Source organism: Nicotiana tomentosiformis, chromosome 3 (genome assembly GCF_000390325.3).
Source record: "Nicotiana tomentosiformis chromosome 3, ASM39032v3, whole genome shotgun sequence".
Lineage (NCBI taxonomy): Eukaryota > Viridiplantae > Streptophyta > Magnoliopsida > Solanales > Solanaceae > Nicotiana > Nicotiana tomentosiformis.
In genome coordinates this window covers 142,725,559-142,749,006 of record NC_090814.1, presented here as the reverse complement: position 1 = coordinate 142,749,006, position 23,448 = coordinate 142,725,559, and the positions used below count along the sequence as shown (strand labels likewise).

The 23,448-nt window shown below is 34.9% G+C and overlaps 3 protein-coding genes, 1 non-coding gene and 1 pseudogene across 4 annotated transcripts; 3 read left to right on the top strand and 2 right to left on the bottom strand.

Moving 5' to 3' along the window:
- Positions 1-3,335: 3,335 nt before the first annotated feature.
- On the top strand, positions 3,336-7,713 carry LOC104107952 (probable sulfate transporter 3.4). The gene is made up of 12 exons (XM_009616888.4): positions 3,336-3,845; positions 4,353-4,560; positions 5,313-5,484; positions 5,573-5,638; positions 5,719-5,826; positions 5,901-6,017; positions 6,103-6,229; positions 6,322-6,608; positions 6,712-6,902; positions 6,993-7,078; positions 7,171-7,247; positions 7,348-7,713. The coding sequence occupies exons 1-12, from the start codon at positions 3,464-3,466 to the stop codon at positions 7,489-7,491; spliced, it is 1,965 nt and encodes a 654-aa protein (XP_009615183.1). The 5' UTR covers positions 3,336-3,463; the 3' UTR covers positions 7,492-7,713.
- A 3,135-nt stretch (positions 7,714-10,848) lies between these two features.
- Positions 10,849-13,280, top strand: LOC104107955 (protein NRT1/ PTR FAMILY 1.2-like; annotated as a pseudogene).
- Positions 13,281-14,470: 1,190 nt separating this feature from the next.
- On the bottom strand, positions 14,471-17,377 carry LOC104107951 (uncharacterized). Its single transcript, XM_009616887.4, has 3 exons — positions 16,739-17,377; positions 15,693-15,919; positions 14,471-14,780 (listed from the first exon to the last, which is right to left on the bottom strand). The coding sequence occupies exons 1-3, from the start codon at positions 16,960-16,962 to the stop codon at positions 14,707-14,709; spliced, it is 525 nt and encodes a 174-aa protein (XP_009615182.1). The 5' UTR covers positions 16,963-17,377; the 3' UTR covers positions 14,471-14,706.
- Positions 17,378-18,266: 889 nt separating this feature from the next.
- On the top strand, positions 18,267-18,340 carry TRNAR-UCG (transfer RNA arginine (anticodon UCG)). Its single transcript has one exon. It is a non-coding gene; the product is annotated as a tRNA-Arg (tRNA).
- A 137-nt stretch (positions 18,341-18,477) lies between these two features.
- On the bottom strand, positions 18,478-22,960 carry LOC104107950 (MAR-binding filament-like protein 1-1). The gene is made up of 4 exons (XM_009616886.4): positions 22,555-22,960; positions 21,195-21,235; positions 20,935-21,072; positions 18,478-20,526 (listed from the first exon to the last, which is right to left on the bottom strand). The coding sequence occupies exons 1-4, from the start codon at positions 22,826-22,828 to the stop codon at positions 18,802-18,804; spliced, it is 2,178 nt and encodes a 725-aa protein (XP_009615181.1). The 5' UTR covers positions 22,829-22,960; the 3' UTR covers positions 18,478-18,801.
- Between the last annotated feature and the right edge of the window lie 488 nt (positions 22,961-23,448).

Below are 23,448 nucleotides of genomic sequence, written 5' to 3'. Positions count from 1 at the left end.
ATTTGAAAAGATCACATAATTTGTTCAATAACTACTAATTCAGTCTTTGTGATGTAACTTCTACCTTGGACATGAAGTATATGATTTTCCAGTTGCCACTTGAGGAAAGGAATAAGCGACTCTTAATTAGTGAGATATATCCCAATTGGCCAAATTAATGATGCTAACTTTAGGCCAGTAAAATAGATCCCGTGCGCAACTATCAATTAGGTAAAATTCCATTTCTCGCAATTCGCTTCCTTTTCTTCAAAGAAAAATATGTTGCCAGCTATAAGCCCTACTTACCTACTTTTCTGTGCAAACCAAAATCTTAGTTGATGGAAATAATCAGGTAATAGGTATAATGCGAAAATTAATAAAGCAAATTTTGAACGATGATAAATTATCAAAAGAGACACAAACATTTAACGTAGATTCGCCCATGTAAAAGCATAATCTTACTGATCATCAAGTCCCTTTATGAGCTTAGCAAGTCAATCATTCCGCCTAATAAAATATTCATTTCAAATTTAAATTATAAGCAGTAAAGTCTTTTATTATTCTTAATTAAGAATTCTATTCCATATCAAATTTAAAGGTACATACATTTAATATTTGACTAGTCATGTTTTAAATACCTATCTTTTCTTCTTATGAGTAGTGGAGAATAATATTGGAATTTGGAGGTCAAAAGCTTTCATCGCACAATGCAGATGATTCTCCTCTTGAGAGAACAAATTAAACTAGAATTAAGCCACATTAATTTGATTGACAGAAGAAATGATCTTTGCATCGGCTGATTCTTTTAATCTTTGGTACTATATGTTAATAATTGAATACTTTGTATACTTGTCTCTTTATCATTTTGAAGTACCATAAATAACGGGGACAACGAATAGCAGTCTTTAACAATTTATATGCGGCGAATGCAGAGCGGAGCCATGATTTCAAGCTTATGGGTTTGGGATTCTAATTTTTTTTAAAAGTTATTGTGTTCTAAATTAATAATGTATACATATTTATTGATTTTTTAAACACAAATACAAAGTTCAAACCAAAGTTATTGGGTTCGGCCGAACCCGCTCTCGATACTCTAGCTCCGCCCTGGACGAATGGGTGGTAGATGCTCCCAATCTCTATGTAAATCCTCAATTTTTTTAAGAAGACAAGACAGTTATAAATCATAAATACTGTTCCAAGAATCCGCAATGGATGGACCAAATTAAAATATGGCCTCTATTGCCACTTCTACATCTATTTTTAGTAATTGCTCAGGGTGCCAAATTGGTCGATGAAATGAGTTATTTTCTAATTATAATATCGTCTTGACAATTTTCATGGTTTCACTTTATGAGTTAAATTTTGAGGTTGATTAACTTGAAGTTAGATTTTCAGGTTAAAGCGTCTGGTCCTAAGTGTGAGAGAATAAGATATTATTTACTTACGTGATCTTGAAAAACAATCATCACTATTTTGAGGTATGAGTTAGGCTGTGAATTGTTATATGAAATTAACATGTTATAGTACAGATAAATGTGAATAGATATCCTACGATATTTTATTTTATCAAGCATTAAATCGTAAATTAAATCTTCACGTATTTTTTCTCTCCCTTTTTGGTCGAGATCTTAATTATATTATTTAATTAAAGGCACAAAAAGAATAGGGGCACATGGCAGTAGCATCACATATAATAGGAGTATAAATCTGATTGCGTTACTATATATCTGTGAACAGAATAAGTGCTGATTCCAGATTTGTATTAACGTTGTTCAAACGTATACCTCCCCAGTTGGAACTGATGTTCATATTTCTAGCAGTAAAGGCTTCAAATATAAAGTTTTCCACAACTTAAACTTTGCAGAATCATCTGAATTTTGTATGGCATATGTGCCACCATTAGTTTCTAGAAGTTGAGAACCAAAAGAAAATCTTATGAGAATATATTTCAACAAAAAGAATGGTCGGTTTGGGAAACTTCGTCAAGATGTGAAGGGAATATATAGGGATAGAGCCACTTCAAAATTTAAACTTCATATAATTGAATTTTAAGAATTTATTTCACATAAGAAATTATGAATTTAGAATTTAATATTTGTTAAAATTATAGTGATTTTTCAATAAATATGAATATTAGATTTTTTTTGTTAATTGGTGAGACTTGAGAGGGATGTCATGACTGCATGCGAAGCTCCAAAAAACAAGTCCTCTCAAACCATACATGAATACTGCAATGTTATTTTTCTTTTTTATTATTATATAAAAATAGTGACGGGGCTACTTGAACTCGCACCTCGACTATTCTTTAGGCACCTATATATTATCCGCTAAAGCTTAATCAGATGAGAAGAATCACCTAACTAATGTTTTTTGTCCCCGCTCAAATTTGAGTCCTAGCCTCTCATGATTCTCACCTATTTCACTAACTAATAGGCAAAAATGTCAAAATATTGTATCAACTCAATTTTTTTTTTAAAAAGTCCCAATTTCAAATACACGAATGCCACAACTCAAAATATAAAAAATGTCTCAATTCTTAATAAACTGAAATTGGCTATACAAATCTGCATCGCTATAAATTTTGTGTACTCAAGTTATATTCAAACGATTCATCATAGAAAATGCTAGCCTACTATAATTGTTACTATCTTTTATTTAGGTTTAATTTGGGACTAGCTACGCTTTGCCTCACAAAATGTTAATAACAAAAAAGCCTCACCCTCATTTGATACAATTACCTAAATTGCTCAATAACCATTCAAGAGTCTCCACTCATTAACCAATTTCCTGTTTAATTAATCCTATACCAATATATAGTAAAGTCATATAATACCCAAAATAATTACGTTGGTATGCCCTAGATGCCTGAACCTACATTTGCTCCCATGCACTTTCCATTTTGAAGAAAAAAATAATCTCAGCTAAATCTGAAACGTTGTACCTTTTTAAATTTTTTTTTTATAAATAAATGCTAGGTAAAAGTTAAGAAATTGAAGTCATAGAATCTCAAATCATAATGTAAGATCGTTAAACACCATCCATAGGTACACGTTATATGTTCGGACTCTGTTGCAAATAAAATTCTATATTATTTAAGTGGATAAAAATAGAGGGTTAACCCATTATGTTATTAGCTCTAGATAATTCTAGTTTTATTATTAATACATAAAAGTGTTAAAGAAAACTATCTTTTAGAGAAATAAAATTTTGTCCTCTCAAAGTTGTTACTAGCACCCCTACCCATTTTATCCAATTATTTTAATTATCCCTAGTATTTCACTACAGTAGTATATTTTTTCTAATGTTTTGGTGAGATTAAACTTTTCTTGTATAAAAAGGGGAGTGTGTCCTTTTCCATTCAAACAACCAAAGATCAACTGCTTGTTATTAACTGATTCTTTCGTCTCTGATCCAAATCAGAAACTACCCCAAACACATGCCCCAACTTCTTATCGTTCTTGAACCAAATTTCTTGTAAAAAAAAATGACATTAAATTCAATTAAAGTGGAAGATTCGTCATGCAATGCAACAGAAACAGAAGCGGTAACGTCTTCGTCAATGCAATCCTCAGGTGTACATAAGGTTTGTTTGCCGCCGTACAGAACCACTTTTCAGAAACTCCGGCAACGGTTGTCGGAGATTTTCTTTCCCGACGATCCACTTCACAAGTTCAAGAACCAAACGGGGTTGAGGAAATTTGTTTTGGGTCTTCAGTTTTTCTTCCCTGTTTTTGAATGGGGTCCTCTGTACAGTTTCAAACTTGTAAGGTCTGATATAATCTCTGGCCTCACCATTGCTAGCCTTGCTATTCCTCAAGGAATTAGTTATGCTAAACTTGCCAATTTGCCTCCCATTATTGGGTTATGTAAGTGCCACTCTTTTTATCTTTCTTTTTCTTCTTTCTCTATTTTAACATGATAGTCGCCACTAAAACCGGGGAGTAACAGCTTTAGCTGAAAAATTAAACTATATATATATATATATGCCAAATATTACCTTTTGTACGTTCACCCTTAACGAAATTCCTTTGGTTCGCCAACCCTTACTCTTTGTGACGACTAAGGCAATGGTCGCATAAAGTCGCCATGAAATATTCTCATTTCTGGTCAAGAGGTAGTAAATTGAACAACATTCACCGAAAAATTATACTGTGTATATATATGTCAAATATGACTATTTATACATGTATATATAAAATCTTTGAATACCTTTAACAAAATTCCTTCTTTTGCTCGTGCGTGGAACCCTTACTTTTGTGGCGACTAAGGTTATTGACGCGTAGAGTCGTCACTAAAAATTTCATTTCTTGTAGTGTTAACTAAATTATGGAGTAAGTAATTAATTAAAGGTGGAATGGATTTTTGAGAAACAGATTCAAGCTTTGTGCCGCCATTAATATATTCAATTTTGGGAAGTTCAAGACACTTAGCAGTTGGTCCAGTATCTATAGCATCACTAGTGATGGGAACAATGTTAAGCCAAGCAGTTTCATACAGCCAAGAGCCAATTCTATACCTTCAACTTGCTTTCACAGCAACACTTTTTGCTGGATTGTTGCAAGCTTCATTGGGGTTTTTCAGGTATAGTACTCTGTTCATGAACTTTTTGTATTACATTTTTTATTGTGTATAAACAGTGTTACACTAAGTTCTTTTTTTCCTCATTTTCTTTACTTCATGAAGAATAGAATTGCTCTAGCAAACTTTCCCATTCCCAATATCAATGTTACTGTTAATTAAAGTTAATGCTATAATGTAGCAGATAGCAAAGTAGAAACAAACTTTTAGAAAAAGATATACCAACAGAATCATTTAAAAACATTGGGAACATTTGCTGAGAATTCGAAAAAAAAAAAGAAGAAAAAGGTACAGATGATTTTTGGAAAAAGAATAGAAAGGAAAAGGTTGTTGATTCCAAGGTTGACAAAATGAAACTAAATATATTTACCTGCACTTTTCAGAATCTCAATTAACCAGTAAGGCAGTAATCATATTTTGAAAAATATTTTCCTCAAATTTTACCTGACCAAGAATTATCAACATATGAGACCTATGCACTAATGTCATATAGCCTTGATGGTAAAAATTTCAAGTTAGTAACTCATAAATCAGGAGTATTTGTTTTCCCCCGGGGGAGATCATGAAACTGTTTGATTTTCACTTGTGACTTTGTATGTCATAACAATCTATACTTGTAAAGTAATCACTTGATTTTCACACATAAGATTAGCTCCTCAAACTGATTTGCTCTTATGATTTACGAATTATTGGGTTCTGCTGAATTTACTGCAGTTTAATCATAAGGAAATTGACTTAAATTCCATGACTTGCAGGTTAGGATTCATCATTGATTTTCTCTCGAAGGCGACTCTACTAGGGTTCATGGCTGGTGCAGCGGTCATTGTCTCTTTGCAACAACTGAAAGGATTGCTAGGGATATCCCACTTTACAAACCAGATGCAAATAGTTCCTGTTTTGTCTTCTGTTTTCACGCACAAAGATGAGGTTAGAAGTTTCCTCCAACATTGTGCTCTTCTGAGATAATATTGAAGGCATAAAATTGTCATTGTAACTCTGCAACATCTGTTTGCAGTGGTCTTGGCAAACCATTGTTATGGGTGTTAGTTTTCTCATCTTCTTGCTGGCTACAAGGCAAATCGTAAGTTTTTGGTTTATGTGAATGAGAAAGTTTTTGCTTCATGTTCATCTCCTTATTGATCATTTTCTAATTAATGACAGAGTACTAGGAAACCGAAACTTTTCTGGATTTCAGCAGCAGCTCCGTTAGTATCCGTTATTCTCTCAACTATCATAGTTTTCCTACTTAAATCCAAGACTATTCAGACTGTGAGTAACATGCATCATTTCTAGTTTCATCCCTTAAATTTAGGCGGAAAAGACTAAAGATTCTTTTGTTGTAGATTGGACACCTACCAAAGGGGATAAATCCACCATCATTGAACATGTTACATTTTAGTGGCCCTCATCTCGCTCTTGCTATCAAAACTGGCATTGTAACTGGAGTCTTATCGCTCACAGTAAGTGAATACTAACTACTACTACCAGCATTTTATTCCTCAAAGAAAGAAAAAGAGGAGATTTGTGATCGACATAGCCCTGCAGGAAGGGATAGCGGTAGGAAGGACATTTGCTGCTATGCAAAATTACCAAGTTGACGGTAACAAAGAAATGATAGCTATCGGACTTATGAACATGGCTGGCTCTTGTGCTTCCTGCTTTGTCACTACAGGTACAACCCAAGCAACACTCTTATTCTTAGTTGTAACTAAAGCTTGCTAAGTTTCCTCTTACTCTTATTCCAACTAAAATTCAATTTTGCAGGATCATTTTCTCGATCTGCTGTAAATTACAATGCTGGAGCAAAAACTGTCGTTTCAAATATAATAATGGCGGCAACTGTGCTTATCACCCTGCTGTTTCTCATGCCGCTGTTCCATTACACCCCTAACCTCATCTTGGCAGCAATTATCATAACAGCAGTGATCGGCCTAATTGATTATCAAGCTGCATTCCGTTTATGGAAAGTTGACAAACTAGATTTTGTGGCTTGCTTGTCTTCCTTTTTCGGTGTCCTTTTCATCTCAGTGCCTCTTGGCCTAGCAATAGCAGTAATCTTCTCCTCATAAATCTGACATACTCTCGGATGCCTTGAAATTTCTACTTCTCATGTTTAATAATATATTCTAATTTTGTTCATGAAAAAAATTTCAGGTTGGTGTTTCAGTTTTCAAGATCCTATTGCATGTTACAAGGCCAAATACTAATGTTTTGGGCTACATTCCTGGCACTCAATCATTTCAAAGCCTAAGCAGATATAGCGCAGCTGTTAGGATTCCTTCTTTCCTTATCATAGCTGTTGAGGCTCCTTTCTACTTTGCAAATTCTACCTACCTACAAGAAAGGTAAGTTTAACTTTCTACAATAATAAGTGAAGTAGTAAAGTTGTTAAATTTGTGTTACATCACAGTTGTATCAAGCAATTGTAATTACAGGACATTGAGATGGATTCGGGAAGAGGAAGAGAGGATAGAAGTCAAAAAAGAAACTGCAATCAAATGTGTAATTCTTGACATGACAGGTTGGTTGAAAAAGAAAACACATCTTCTCATGTTTTCTTTCACTAGTAATCTACACGTCTAGTAACGAAATTATGGGGTTATCCTTCTGCAGCTGTGACAGCTATAGACACTAGTGGCATTGATACAATATGTGAACTCAGAAGGATACTTGAGAAAAGATCACTTAAGGTAAACATTCTGTCAATTATATTGTGTCAAGCTTTTATTTGCAGAATCGCGCTATCCGTTCTTTGCTTGCTCGTTTATGCTTTGATGTATACTGCTTCAGCTCGTGCTGGCAAATCCAGTTGGAAACGTTATGGAAAAGCTGCATAACTCGCATGCTCTTGAGGCCTTTGGATTAGACGGATTATATCTAACAGTTTCTGAAGCTGTGGCCGATATTTCATCTTCTTGGAAGACTGAACCATGAATTACTAATACTATACATAAGATTTGGTCGGAGACCAGCAGAATTAATACTCTGAAGTTTTGGTGTAACTTGCTTTTTTGGGTTAAGCTCTTCTAAGAAGAGATTTTGATGTATAATATTTATCTTGATCTAGAATGAAGAGAAATCATTTGCTTGAATCAAAGTTGGATTATCGTTTTTTGTACAGTATCTAGAAAGAAATGAAATTTTTATTTTTCCTCTCTTCTTCTATTCCCTTTGTTTTCTCTCTTTCGGTAACAAGAAGAAACTAAGAACTACAATCAGCAAAGTATTCTTTTCGTACCTCGTCCTCTTTGCTTCTTTAAAGTAACACTATGATATAATATAATACTCGATCTCTTTGCTTCTTAAAGTAACACTATGATATAATATAATACGTAACAATCATCCAAACAAACCGTTAGTTTTCCTTCTTCTTTTTTTAATCTTCATCAATAAGGAAAAATAAAATGAAAACATCTTCGGTGTTCTTCTCAAACTTGGAATTAATTTGTTGTTGAGGTGTGTTGTCTAGTGCAAAGAACAATTTATTACTATAACTTCTATTGAAGAACTATGGAAGAAATATATAGTTAAGTCATAGTATTTTTAAACGCTATATTTTATTGTTTTCAACTGCCGAGTTCAGAGTTAGAATTAAACTATCAGAAAAACTAACAAGTCAACTAAATTGATGAAGAGAAAGTAAACATTCAATTTTACACTTTGATGTAACGTTTTGTATCAATCTAATTCATCAATTATCATTTAGTATGGGTTAGGAAATAAACACCTCATACTTATACGGAATTCTATTCTAGCCCTCTAACTTCACGAGTTATCATCTAGACACATGAACGTGTTTAAGATTACTATTTTAAACACCTCCAATCTTACATGTGACGTGAATAACACATCAAATCCATGTCATCAACAAAAAGAACCCTTCTTCTCCATCTTTTTCATCCATTATTGATTTCAAGGTCACCACCCCAAAGGTAAACTCTGAACATTTTATTTCCATCTATACCATCTTTCCCACCCAAAATATATATCTAGGCAAAGAAATATCTTCTTAAGTGGATTTTATCTAAGGTGGATCAACATTAGTGGAGAGGGGCACAATTGGGCTATTTAGCTAACGATGGACATTAGGGGGTACGAACCTGATAACCCGCACCAACCCGATAATTCGAGTCAACCCGAAAAAAAAACCTACTAGTGGTTTGGTTTGACTTGATTTGATATTGAAAAATAAAACCCGACCATAATAGGTTTGGTTTGATATTAACTAAAAAAAAATCAAACCGAAACCAAACCAATCCGACATTACATGTATACATATTTTATATATTAGATAGATAAAAATATTTATTAGAATGTAAGTTATAAATATTTCTTAACTTTTTTATAATTTCTGTATTTAACATAATATTTTATGTTGGTTATATAGCCCATGTAAATATTTTTTTTTTATCTGGCCCATAAAAGAATAATTGAACCCAAACCAAAAACTAGTTCTAAAGCAGAACTAGACTAAGTCCCAAACTAGTTCTAAAACACTAAAACAATCGAAACCATTTTGCCTCTTCTCCACTAAATTGTGACTATTTAACTGTCTCCGGATGCGATTGCAATGGACACTATTAAACATGAGAAAGTAAGGAAATTTGAGGAGTTTGTTGATCGTCGTCTGTACCAGATCTTGTGGATGTGCAAATATTCTATAAAGGACTTCTCTATATGTTCCTTTAAAAAGATTATCTTTGGAAGAGAATGTATGATTGATTAAAGTTTCCATCAGTTTTCTAGAACTGAAATTGGAACCATACAACCTATTACCTAGCATAGTTGAGGTCAATGCTAAAAAATAAAAACATGGTTGTTATTGGTAAAATATTTTTAGGACTAAAGAAATATTTGGAGCATAAGTTTATTAGAAAAAAACCCGAAAAACACGAAAAAATCGAGAAATCTGAGAAAAACCGATATTGAAAAACCCGACTTTTGTTGGTTTAGTTTGATTTATAGATTTAAAAACCCAATACAATTAGTTTGGTTTGATAATTGCAAAATCCAAACAAACCCGAGCTATGTACCCCTAATGGACATAATTATTCTATTTCCAATAGTTCACGAGCAAAATGGACTCTTTTTCCTTTTTTTCTTGACAAGCAATTCTTATTTCTTTCACGAAAATATAATGTGAGGGGGATAGTGATTTAGGTAGGATAAAATGGTATTTGAATCAGGCAGACTAAGGAGGCCTTATGTAGTATTTCTATATAGGAGAGCGGTCTTTCTCAATACGGGGTATAGCACAAAAAGCCTTAAAATACAAGATAGGGCCATTCACATGGCAAAAATGAATGAAAGGTTAAGTTGACTTAAATTGAATTCTAAAAAGAAAAAAATGAATGAAAGGTGACTTAATTGAATTGTAATAATTCCTTAATCACGTGGCTAACCCACATTGGATATATTGTAAACGTTAATCCCCTATTCCTTTTTTCTTTCGAGGACGGCAAGTGTAATTTTCATGGTGAATCCACTCTAAGTATTTATTGAATTGAAATTTACCGAAGGGAAAACCGAAACAAATGAAGACTTAAGCGTTCAGACATATATACATTATTTGTAACTCGATATTTATTTTGTAAATGTTTATCATTTATTTCTACTTCAACTTGAAGCATTTCATCCCAAATTGAAAAACTAGTTTTAGAAATATTTCTAGTTAAATTTCGATTATGTTGGAGGTAGGGGCGAAGCTATGTTGGCCCAATAGTTGATCACCCTTCGCCGAAAAATTATACTACGTATAAGGTAAAATATTACTCCCTCCGTTCAATTTTATTTGGCACGTTTTGACTTTTTACGCCCCTTAAAAAATAATAAATAAAGTGCATAATTTACCATGATACCCATATTAATTGATGCATATTTTATTGGATTTGAGAAAATGATTTGAAATGAGTAATAAATAATGTGGGTATAACAGGAAAAAAATTTTATCTTCTCTTGATATGCGTAAAATGATAAGTAAAAATGAAAATCTATTTTTAGTATACATGCTAAGTAAAAGTGAACGGAGGGAGTACTTGTTATTGATTAAAAATAGACTTTGAACACCCTTGCATAACCCACAGACAAAGAAATTTGAACACGTTTATTGAATTTATTGGATTCGCCAACGGTTCGAGGATAGAGGAAAGTGAAGGAAAACGAGGGATATTAATAATTGAATTTAACACCTATATGTGAGAGTCACATTTATACAATTAAAACACAGTCTCAGCTCCTCTTCCTCTGCTGCTGCTTAATTTCCAGTAGTTAAATGGAGCAGGATTTGACAGAGATGCTTTCTTTAGATCAGGAGCAGCAAACTTCTTCTCATTCTTCTTCAATTCCAATTAAAAGTAGACCAAAGGGTGGCCTCGTTACCATGCCTTTTATTATAGGTGCCATTTCTTGTTCTCTTTTTTTTTTTTTTTACTTCTTTATTTCTGGATATGCATGTAATTAATTTTCTTTTGTTTCTTGGTTTTATGTTAATAGCAAATGAGGCATTGGAGAAAGTGGCAAGCTATGGGCTTTTACCCAATATGACATTTTATCTAATGAAAGATTATAGGATGGAGGTTACTACTGCTCAAAATTTACTGTTTTTCTGGTCAGCAGCTACTAATTTCTTGCCTTTAGTTGGTGCTTTTGTTGCTGATTCATATCTGGGTCGTTTCGTCACCATTGGCCTTGGTTCCATCTTCAGTTTCCTGGTAATTTACATTTCGGTCATGAACGTGGAGTTATATTATAAGTTCAATCTTTAAGGTTCTTAGCCGTAAATATATTATAGTACTATTTTCTAAATCTCCGATAGTAAATCTCGGTGATTGGCAGATTGCATGGCCTTACACTGAAAGGGCAACAGTGTTCCAATAATGTCTAGGGGTATGTTGTCCCTTAAGGCCATAACCACAAGCTGAAGAAGATATAAATGCAGCAGTTCAATTAGTTAAACCCCACCACCCCCACCCCCTCGTTAGCAAAATGCAAAGATGTGGTCACCCATAAGACAAGACAATCGTAGTTAATTTACCAACTTCAACATCTTAATGCCAGAGAGGCTAATTCAGGATTTAGATATAACGGTTCAACCTTTAAGGTCCTTAACATTTAAACATATTATATTAGATCTAAGTATATTCATTGAAGCTATTAGTTTTTCACATATACATCTATGTTATTTGGTGGAAATACTGGATTCAGTTAAACCCACTATATTAGGCTGCATTTGCCTCTGCTTATACTTGCACTTTTTGTTGCAGGGGACAACTATGTTGTGGTTAACAGCAATGATTCCGAAAGCAAGGCTAACGCCTTGCGATCAATTAGGGCAGGTTTGTAAATTTGCCACAACAACGCAATACATGCTCTTGGTCTTTTCATTTCTGCTCATGTCAATTGGTGTTGGTGGTATAAGACCATGTTCTTTAGCCTTTGGTGCTAACCAGTTTGACAAGAGAGATAATCCCAACAACCAAAGGGTGTTGGAGAGCTTCTTTGCCTGATATTATGCTTCATCCATCGCCTCTGTTCTGATTGCATTGACGGGTATCGTTTACCTTCAAGATAAGATGGGCTGGAAAATAGGTTTTGGAGTTCCTGCAATTCTCATGTTCTTATCCGCGCTGTTTTTCTTCCTTGCTTCTCCGTTTTATATCAAGCAAAAGGTTCGCTCAAACTTGTTTGGCAGCTTTATTCAAGTAATTGTGGTTGCCTACAAGAATAGGAAACTCCCATACCCTATTCAGAATTCTGATTACCTTCACAGTAATGGTTCAGAACTTCAAGTGCCAACGGAGAAATTGAGATACTTAAACAAAGCTTGCATTATTAAGACCCCTGAAGATGTTAAGCCAAATGGAGTTGCGGTCAATCCATGGAACCTTTGCACAGTAGAGCAAGTTGAGGAGCTAAAAGCCCTCATTAGAGTCATGCCATTGTGGTCGACGGGGATCATGATATCAATAAACTTAAGCCAAGCGTCATTCCCTTTGCTACAAGCTCAATCCATGGATAGACATCTAACGAGAAAATTTCAAATTCCAGCTGGCTCATTTGGTATGTTTTTGATGATAGCATTAACACTTTGGGTTTTTCTCTATGACCGCGTGATCCTTCCTTTGGCATCGATGATCAGGGGAAGACCAGTTCGACTACAACCTATTGTCAGAATGGGAATTGGCATATTCATCTCTTGCATGTCCATGTTAGTCTCTGGTATTGTGGAACATGTTCGACGAAGAAGACCAATCGATCAAGGGCTCTTCAACAAACCTGAAGGTTTGGTGGCAATGTCAGCAATGTGGCTCATACTGCAAAACAGTTTGAATGGGATAGCAGAGGCATTCAGTGCAATCGGCCAAACAGAGTTCTATTATTCTGAGCTCCCGAGGAGTATGTCAAGTCTCGCGTCTGCACTCTTAGGACTAGGAATGGCAGTGGCAAATCTGTTAGCAAGTGTAATCCTGAGTGCTGTGGATAAGTATACTAAAGGAGATGAGAAAGAGAGTTGCGTTTCAAGCAGTATCAACAAGGGTCACTATGAATATTACTACTGGTTTCTTGCTATTATGACAGCGTTTAATCTGCTTTATTTTATGGTTTGTAGCTGGGCATATGGACCTTGTGCTGACATTAACATCACTAAGAGAATGTTAGAGGTTAGTGATGATGATGATCTGCCACAGGAGAATGTACCTATTCTACAAGGAAAACGACAGTGAACATATTCAATCATATAATTACCACATAAGTATTTATTTACCTATTTACCCTTTAGTATATTCTTTCCTCTTTTCTTCTTATTGGAAGAGGCAGAAGGGGCGGAGTGGAGAGCTTATGGCTAGCACTCTGGTCATCCTCCTATATTCATAGCTCAAACCATTCATTTGAAGGAAATGGTACAACATAACCCTTTACAATTTGAATAGAAGAAAATAATCATACAAAGATATCCTATATTTTATTTTCAGTTCTTTAACATGTAAAAATAAAAATAAAAATCTCCTAGGGGATTGGCCATATAATTTAGTAAAGGATTGCAATGGACCACAAAATCAAATATAGGATATCTTTGTCCCAGCATGAAGAAGAACAGGAGGAACAAGAAGCATTAAGCAACTTTCAATTACTGTATCAGAAGACTTAACAAAAGAACATCGAGTGCAACACCATCATACCATGCAATTTAACATTAAAAATGTTCAAATAACAAAATGCTTCCCGAGGGTGTGAAATCTACTATAGCACACAGTCATCTCATTCAAAATGCTATTTCACTCTGCTTAGCTTGTACATAAAATGCTAAGCACTGATCTGCTTAGCTTGTTTCCTGTTCAGCATTTCAATCTACCAATACATTCGATTTGTCATTTCTGCCGCCAAAAGGAAATAAATTGCATCTAGAAGCTTCAGGTGTCAGATCAGAAGACAAGCTTGTGATCTCACAAGCTTATCCAAGATCCTCTCCTTGGAAAACAAAGAAGCCACCATGATAAAATCAGAGGATACTTGTTCTTGCTATTGAGTTTCAACTCAGTCAAACATCTACGCATTTTAATGTATTTCAATAAATTAGTCATACTAGCAGAATTAGGACAACAACAACAACAACCCAGTATAATCCCTCTAGTGGGGTCTGGGGAGGGTAGTTTGTATGCAGACCTTACCCCTACCCTGGGTAGAGAGGCTGTTTCCGATAGACCCTCGGCTCCCTCCCTCCAAGAACTCCCACCTTGCTTTTGGAGTGACTCGAACTCACAACCTAGCAGAATTAGGACCTTATCTAGTATTCATACACACAGTATGGCATGTGAACTTCCAATAGATGCGCATCAAATACTATACTAAAGTCACATAGTGGTGAGTTGCTCTTCTGATATGCGTAATAAATAGTTGTCAAACTGAGACTCTCTTTTTGATAAGTAAAGATAATTTTATTTCAAAAAACAACAGTACCAAGACGATACTGCATCAGTACAAAAATACTGGAATTAGATCCCTTAAATCTGGAGAGAATCTAAGAATTCCAGCACAACATCAGCGTCAAAATAAAAAAATGCATTAAACCAAATCATAAGATGCTGAATATATCTGTTACATACAAAAGCAATGGTTTCCTCCCTGTCATCAGAACACCTACAATTTCTTTCAAGCCATATTGTCCACACTATACAAAGGGATTCCCTCATCCAAATCTTCTTTTGTCTCCTCTCTGACTGACCCTGCCAATCATAATTTAGATCTTCTCTCAGTACAAATTGAGAGTTCCAATACACAAGCCTAACAGATAACTAAAGCAAAGTCGGAAGCAGAAGTGCAACAAATAGCTGGCAATGTTCTTCTCCTGTTTTCTGAAGCTCAAGGTGAACAATAGGACACCAAATAGTATGGAAATCACACATCTACTTTATGCAGATGACACCCGAATTTATGGAACTATTTAATTTAAATAGTTCCATCAACTTCAACTGTACCACTTTCTTCTAGTTCAACCTCACCTCCCCTTCACCTTTTTTTGCCTTACTCTCATTTAACAAATTTATTAGTGCAACCACTGCTCTAATTTATTGAAAAACTTAGTGAATGACGACATCAAGTACCAACTACCTCTTGCACCCAAATAATTCAGATAGGAACAAGATGGAGTTAATAAATCATACACAATATCTCATTTTTAGCCTATGACTATGACAAGCTGCAATCTGACCACCCTTGAAAGAGGAAACTCACAAAGTTTACTACTATAGTTAAATTGACGAAGATCTTCATACTCTATGGAATGGTGAAGAGAAATGAGGTGTAAGTGTAACCGACCTCCAGTGAGAACCAAACAGCTATAGCATAAATATTAACTCAAGTGCTTCAACTTGGAATTTAAATAAATGATCCAAAAATTTCGATAAAGATAAATGATCCAAAATAAAACACAAAAAGCATTAACACAATACAGAATAAGGTAGCGTCAATAATCAGGATCCTGGAGAGAAGATAAAATAATGTGTAAAGTTGAAAGATGGCACTTGGCAGAACAAAGTGATAGTGTTCAGGCCAGTGAGATGGAGAGAGATGAAATAACGAAAGAAGCTGTTCTCAGTCAGAAATTATTCTATAACCACTAAGGAAAAGGAGCTTACTTGACCGGTATCTTGTAATTGGAATTTCTAGTAATTCACGTCTTATACACAAGTATTCACCTAACAATGCCATCACTGCAAGCCCAGTAATATTCACAACCCACCATGTTATTGAAGAAGGCCAACCTCCATAGACAATACATATGAAAAGATGGACAATGTAGAGTGTTGCCGAAAAATCTAAGCACTTCTTTGCCCTCTCAATCAAATAAAGTAAAAGGCCCGCTCTGCATATCGCAAAGAGAAAAATATTCAATTATGCATGTTGAACCAGATTTCCTAGGAAGTTATGTAACCGTTACAGAACATAATTTTTCTCACCTGAGACCAGCATGCGTAAGAACAACTACACAAAAAGAATCGAACTAAAGTACAAATTGGAGGGATAAAAGTATCATGGTATTTCATTGTCCACTCCTTCTCTGGTTTATTTAAGGTTACATTTCCAATTCCTTTTCTTCCCTAGAGTAAGTAGTCCTCAGCCTTCTTTTACCCTTTCCCCCAAATTCTAGGTTTTGCAAACATAAGAATAGAAGATATAGTAAAACGATTCAACCAGCTAAATAGTTCAATGTCAAAGATTAAATTAACATGCTGTAAAACACTGATGACATTTCTTTAAACTCCCAATACTGAACCCCTATTTCTGCTACACTGTTTATGTATCAACAAGCTCACCAAACCCAAGCTAAATATATAATCATACAAAATGGACACTGGAAATTAGACTGATTTCAGCAGCCAATTCTACTTAATTATTTTCTTCACTACACATCTATGCTAGAAAATTTGGAATGAAGAATATTATACAACAACAACACAACTATGCCTCAATATCAAACAAGTTGGGGTCAACTATATGAATCCTCATAGACAGCGTTACTCCATTTAAAATCATCTCATGCCAATGTTATTGCAAATACAAATATTATCCTATCATTTAGATTAGATCAGCAAAAGACAAAGGAAATCAAGAGGGAACTGAAACAAAAGCTTCCTAAATAGAGAAGACAGAAAAAGAAAACAAAAGTTACCAGAAATCTCACCCTGCAAGTGAAGTGAGAATAAATGCGGCAATGACGCACCATCCGGTGACGGTGGAAGCAGTAACAGTGGCGTAATCAAAGAAATAGACCAAACTCATTCGAGTAACCCGAGTCCCGACAAGAATTGCCAAAAATATCCCCAGCGTCAAATAGTATAGGCATTGTAAACACACAATCTGCGCTACAATAAGCCACGGATCCCATACCGCTGTACCATAGAACATGACTGTTCCAATTCCTCTAGAATATGCACCAAACTACTGTTTTGATAGAATCAGAATTCAAAGCACAGAGTTTTTTTACAATAAATTGCTTGAGGTCGATTCATTCAGCGTTCAAGCGGATAATGACAATTGAAGTGAATTGAAAGTAAAAATTAATTTAATAGCGCTAAAAGCGACGGATGATGAGTAATTGGGATCGGAAACAGAAGGAGAAACCCTAATCGCGACAGGTCGAAGCGAGTTGCTTGAAATCCAGCTGATGGAAAACGAAATCTAAATTTCAAATCTGGGAAAAAGAAAGAGTATAAATTTGGTAAAAACAATTACCGAACGATGACTTCGGTTCTAATTGGAGAGAACTTGGGGCAGCGTCTCCACCTGAACTCTTTCTGGTATTTTTTTTTCATTTTCCAAACATTACATAGTAGTACTATTTGCTTTATTATCAAAATAAATTACTTCTAAAAGATAAAACAAAACTTTAAAAAAATAAGAGACATGCAAAATCAAATTAAACTTACTAAATTAATAGTCTATACACATTTAGATATTTAGTAACACTTTGAAATCACCTTTAAATGTTGCATTATCATCCTCTTAATTTTCACCTATTTTCCCTCCCTAGAGTATTGTGTAAAAGTTCTTCTTTATGCTTCCTTTCATCTTATTATTTTTAATGTAAAATTATTATTACTACCTTTTAAATAAAATTTGTGGTTGTTTTGTGTTAGAAACTCAGTACAAATCCGATACATGTTTTATGAAAATCCGATACATTACTATTTTGTTTTGTGTTTAGTGTTTGGCTAAGCTTTTAGAAGGAAAAAAATATTTTTGAGCAGAAGCGGAAGCAGTGTTTGAGAAGCAGAAAAATGTAGTTTCTCTCCAAAAAGCACTTTTGAGAAAAATTCACTTAGAAATAATTTTTAAAAGTTTGGCCAAACACTAATTACTACTCAAAAGTATTTTTCAAATTAATTAGCCAAACACAAACCGATTCTCACCAAAAGTACTTTTTTGAAAAACACTTTTCAAAAAAATACTTCTCAAAATAAGCAGATTTTAGTAATTTGGCCAAACAAGTTGTTAATGCAGATAGAAACTTATGGACTTCATATAACACTTTTAGAAAATACAAAGTTCTAGCGATTCTAGATTAAATGAGAATATATAACTCAAATAAATTGTTATTTATATGGCGTTCTACTTCAAATGAGATGGTGTTCTACTTCAGTTGAGATTTTGAGAATGTAGCTGAAGGATTCTGATAACAAGAATATGTTTATTGGACCATGTAACAAGAAGACCGCATAGCGCAGTGGATTAGCGCGTTTGACTTCGGATCAAAAGGTCGTGGGTTCGACTCCCACTGTGGTCAGGCAATTTTGATGCACTTTATTTTTCAATTCTAAGATAGATGGTATCAGCTGCATTTTCATTTTTATTACAGTGGAAAAATGTTAATCTGCTAAACAAGGGGACCTGAGAAAGTACTCTACAGTCTACACAATGATATCATACAATCCCTTCAACTTTCGTACATTTTTATTACAGTGGAAAAATGTTAAATCTGCTAGACAAGGGGAACTGAGAAAGTACTCTACATATTGATATCATACAATCCCTTCCAAATTTCGTACTTGCAACAATAATATCTCATTTATTTGTGCAACTTCTCGCCTGGAAATTTACTCACTGAGAATACAGCTTGCAGAAAGTTTCTTACAAAGGCAATATCCTCATTCTGGTTTTCTATAATGAACCACTAATCTACCCTCGTTGCAATTAATATGAGTCAAGGAAAAAAGGAAGGATATATGTCACTTCAGAAACAGCAAATTATGAGCCTTCTTGTTGAGAAGCAGGAGTAGCAGTCTTCCTCCTCCTGGTTGTTCTCTTCACTGTTACTGTTGCCTTTTCCCCAGCTTCAACTTTTTCCTCTTTGTTAACGGGAGCTTTTACCGAATTTACTTGTGTCCGCAACCGCAAAATCTCACCTTTTGCTGATGCCATTTCATCTTCCAATTTCTTTGCTCTCTTCTCCAGACTCTCGCGTTCCTTGCCAAGTTTCATCACCAGGCTATGGGCATCTTCAAGGTTTTCTCGGGCTTCTTGAGAAATTTGCTTCTGCTCAGAAACAGACTTTTGGAGCACTTCTCTCTCGTCTTTGAGGCTAGAAATACGAGAATTAGCGAGCTCCAGCTCCTTTGCAAGTGCAAAAGCATTTCTGTTCATCTCATCAAGTGATTCTGTAGCCCTTTCCAACTCTTCTTCCAGATTCTTCCGTGACTCTTTCTCTCTTGTAATTTGAGCCTCCAAAAATGTTAGCTCTTTCTCCAATGTCACGACAATATTCTTTTCTTGTTTCAGTTCATTAACAGCACGTTCTGCTTTCTTGTAGACATCAACTAGCTCCGTCTGTAAGTTATCACGATTTTCAGTAACAGCAGCTAGTTCATTGGATATGGTGTGCATTTCTTCATTTGTTTTCTTTAGAAGCTCCCTAGTAGTGGTCAGCTCCGCAGCTAAGAGCTCTGCACCACGTTTTGTCTCATCAATGTTCTTCTGTAACAATGTCCTTGTTTCCTCCAATTCCATCTGAAGCTTAGAAACCTCAGCTTCAAGCTTAGAGCAAAGATGCCTCGACTGCTGTAGTTGTTCTACTATATCAGAAGCTTCACTTCTTGATTTCTCAAGAGTTTCCTGAGTAACCTGGACCTCTAGCTTCAACTTGCTTACATTTTCCAGCTCAGCGTCCAGCATTCTCCTTAGGTTTTCTTTTTCTTGAGTCAGATTAGCAATTAGCACTTTATTTTTTCTTACTTCACCTACGGCAGTACCAAGTTGTTCCTCGAGCTGGTGTAGTCTCTTTTCTTGTTCCCCCAACAGCTTGGCATCTGAAGCCACTTTCTTCTCTGAAATGGACTTGAACTCGCTGTATTCCTTTTGAATAGCATCAAGCTCTTTTTTAGATTCATCTCTCTCAACGAGCAAAGAATTTAATTGCACATTCAGGTTGTCTTCTGATTCACATCTCAACTCTAGTTCTCTCTCTCTTTTCTGGACTTCATCTTTAAGTTCTTTGATTTCTGAAGTCAAATTCATCAGCTGATCCTGGGATTCCTGATACATTGAGCTCAATTTATCTACCTCTGATTCTTTTTCAGCTATTTTAGAGGTGGTACTCTGAAGACTTGCCTCTTTATCTTTGATCTCTGTAGTAAGTAAAGTTATCTTTTCCTGCAGAACTTGTATCAAATCAAGCTTCTCTTTAAGCTCCTCCTGCAATTTCTTCTTATCGTCCTTCGTCTGCATGAGGTTATTTTGAAGGCCGTCGATCTTAACTTTGAGCTCTTCAGCAAATCTTTTTTCTTTTTGCAGCTCCTGACCAAGGTTAGTTACTGTACTCTTTGCTGAATTCAATTGGTTAACCAGAGCTTGCTGCTCTTCGCCTGCTCTCTTAAGTTGACTATTTCGAACTTCTCTTTCGTTCAGCAGCTCAGACTCAAATTTCTTCTCCATTGAAACAAATGCAGCTTCTTTCTCCTTCAGCTTATTTTTCATCTGAGTACATGAAAGCAGATCCTAATTAGTAAAAGCAACCCAAGAAACTAAAACTCATTCTTTCTGCCTATATTCTTACAATTTAGAATAAAGTTTAAGCTAATGGTCTAAGCATGTTAAGATCACTTGCAGATGTTTTATGTTTAAACTGTTAGCAATAAGTTAAGTTCAGGCCAAACTGCGACTAATTTAGACAAGTTGCCCCTTCATTGTATTCTGCAGTCTCTGCTAAGAAATGTTGCTCAAGGGCATTATACTTTCAGAAGTAATCGTACCATGTAATAGATATAGAATGTCAGTAAGATGATAGTAACACTTTGCTTTAAGATCCCAACTGCGTCCATTGAGACTTAAAATTACAGAAAACTTATATAACAGAACATATACAGAAGAACATATCTAGCTTACAGATTCAATGGTTGCATCAGAAAGGGCCTTCTCGTTTCGAGCCAAGGCATAAAGAGAACCAAGCACGCCCGAACCAAAAACTCCAAGTCCATTAAGTAGAGAAAAGAAGGGATTCTCTGCATTTCCTTGGATTGTTTGCTGGTTACAAGAAAACATTCAAACTGAGAGCATATAAAGCTGATGATGATATAGAAATGAAGCTATAGCAAAATCCACTTTCTCAATCTTTTCTCAAGGAGATGCTAGGCATAAATTCAGACCTCTGTTTCCTCTTTCTGTGGCTGTGCCTTTACTTGAGAATCTGAGTTACGATGAGAGCAGAGTTAGGCAGTTTTTGGAAAAGGCATCAGAGGTTAAAAACCTTTCACAAATCCAAATACAAGTGCACAATATCTAGCAAGAACTTTCAGATATTAACCATAACCACAAACAACATATGCAATAGTTCCTGTTAATCTTCAATATGCTGGATATTACTACTCAGGTACCAAAACAAAAAATTAAAACACAGAAAGGAGATTGAATGCAATGACTTCTGATAAATAAGGTCTAGTGATAAAAAAAATTATGGAAAGAAGCTGTGCTATCTATTGGTCTTTGATATGAACATGTACTTCTGCTACTTTTTGTCCCCTCACCCCCAAAGTTTAGAAGTGCATACTTCCACCATACCAGATGAACAAAGCAAAGACACATAGGTAACCCCAATCTTAGTATCTTGCAGTCTCATATTCCCAGTTTGTTCTTTCGATCTTTCTCTTTCATCTGTTGCGATGAGGATCGAGTGACGCTACAATAAGAAACTGACAAAGGAATGATGGAATAGATTATTTTATAAGCCGAGATAAGGTTCCAAGGAAGCAATCTAACGCTTTCTTGGCATTTCATTAACTTTAAACAAAATTAGAAATTCAGCTGACACCATATAACATTAAGGAGAGAACATAATTAAGAACTGCGCTAAAAAGCATGTGAATCAAGTATGTAAGGTTCTCAATAACAATCGAGCAACAAATATATAAATCTGGAGACAGAAATTATTGACAAGAAAGTCAATCTTAGTACTCTTAGATTGAAGTAGAAGTCTATTATTGCATTGGCAACCTAAATTTGCAAATGAAGAAAGATAAAAGCTGGACAAATATAAATTAACTGTAAGCAGTTATGTCTTCAGAGAACTAATCTTGTTTATAAAAGGGAAAAAAGAATATGAAAAGAAATGACATTGTCATTCTTTCCAAATACCTTTAGCAAACAGTACAGTCAGGATACTACTGCACCTTAGATCTTCCTATAGAATCGCCAAATTATCCAATCATAATTGCCATTAATTCGAAGTGCCAGCTGATGGAAAAAGACTAAATGGCAATGGCCGTAAATCCTATAAATCAGAATTTATTGCCAAATACAAAATTGCAACACTTCAAGAAATTCGTACTGGTCACAATTAAGCCACTGAAATGGCCGAAGCTTTTATCATATTCACCGATTCTATAAATTAAAGAACACATTTTGACTTAAAGATAAAAAGAAGCTAAAGAACCCTATAACTTTTTCAACTCAGAGCAAGTAATGTCAAACCAAATAAAGGGCAAGAAAGAATCAAGAAAAATGATTGACCTACTGACAAGCCTTCAACAGCATTTGCCCTCAAGTTGAGAAGTGGAAGAACAGAGAACCCCACGAAAAGAATCGTTCTTCTGCTACAGAAATCGACTTCCTTTTGATTCTCCGAGTGCATACATAACATTGTAGCTGGCCTTTTCTTTTTACAATTTTGCGCATTTCTTGGGGAAATAAGCAAGGGCGTTAATTGGGAAGAACACAATGATGAAGAAGAAGCAGAAAAGAGAGAATGAGAGAGGGGAGATTGGGGAAAGCAGGAACTTCCCATTACGAAGTTAGTCGATTTCCCCTGATTTCCACTCTGAAAGTGATAAAAAGAAGAAGATTTCAGAGGCCAGTGATTGCTCTATCTGCCTATTAGCTAAGACTCATGTTACAGTCGTTACTAGGAGGACCACAATGACCTTACTTCTAATTTTCCTCAAACTCTTTATACTTGTGGGAAATTGGGGATTTCAGTACTTTAAGCTCAATTCGGACTATAAATTACTCCCTCCAAATTTACATTTATAGTTACTACTTACTAGTATTTAAGCTACTACTAGTTCCATTTAATATGTCATAGTATGTTATTATATTAATTTATTAAGTAATGTATTATCCAAATCGGAGTATTAGATTACGTTTAAGCTATATACACTATCAATATAAAAATTTATAATTATGTTTATTAACAAGGGAATTTGGATTAGAAATTACTCCCTCCAAATTCATATTTATATTTTATGCATCACCGTTAATAGAATATGATGTTTTATATCCTATCGAGAAATGACCTTCTATAGCCGGTTCAACTTGAATGAAGAAAATAAATTTATTAAAAAAACTCATGTGTTATATTTTCTTGATTTATCGTAAAACTAATTATATAAGACCAAGTTCCCGATA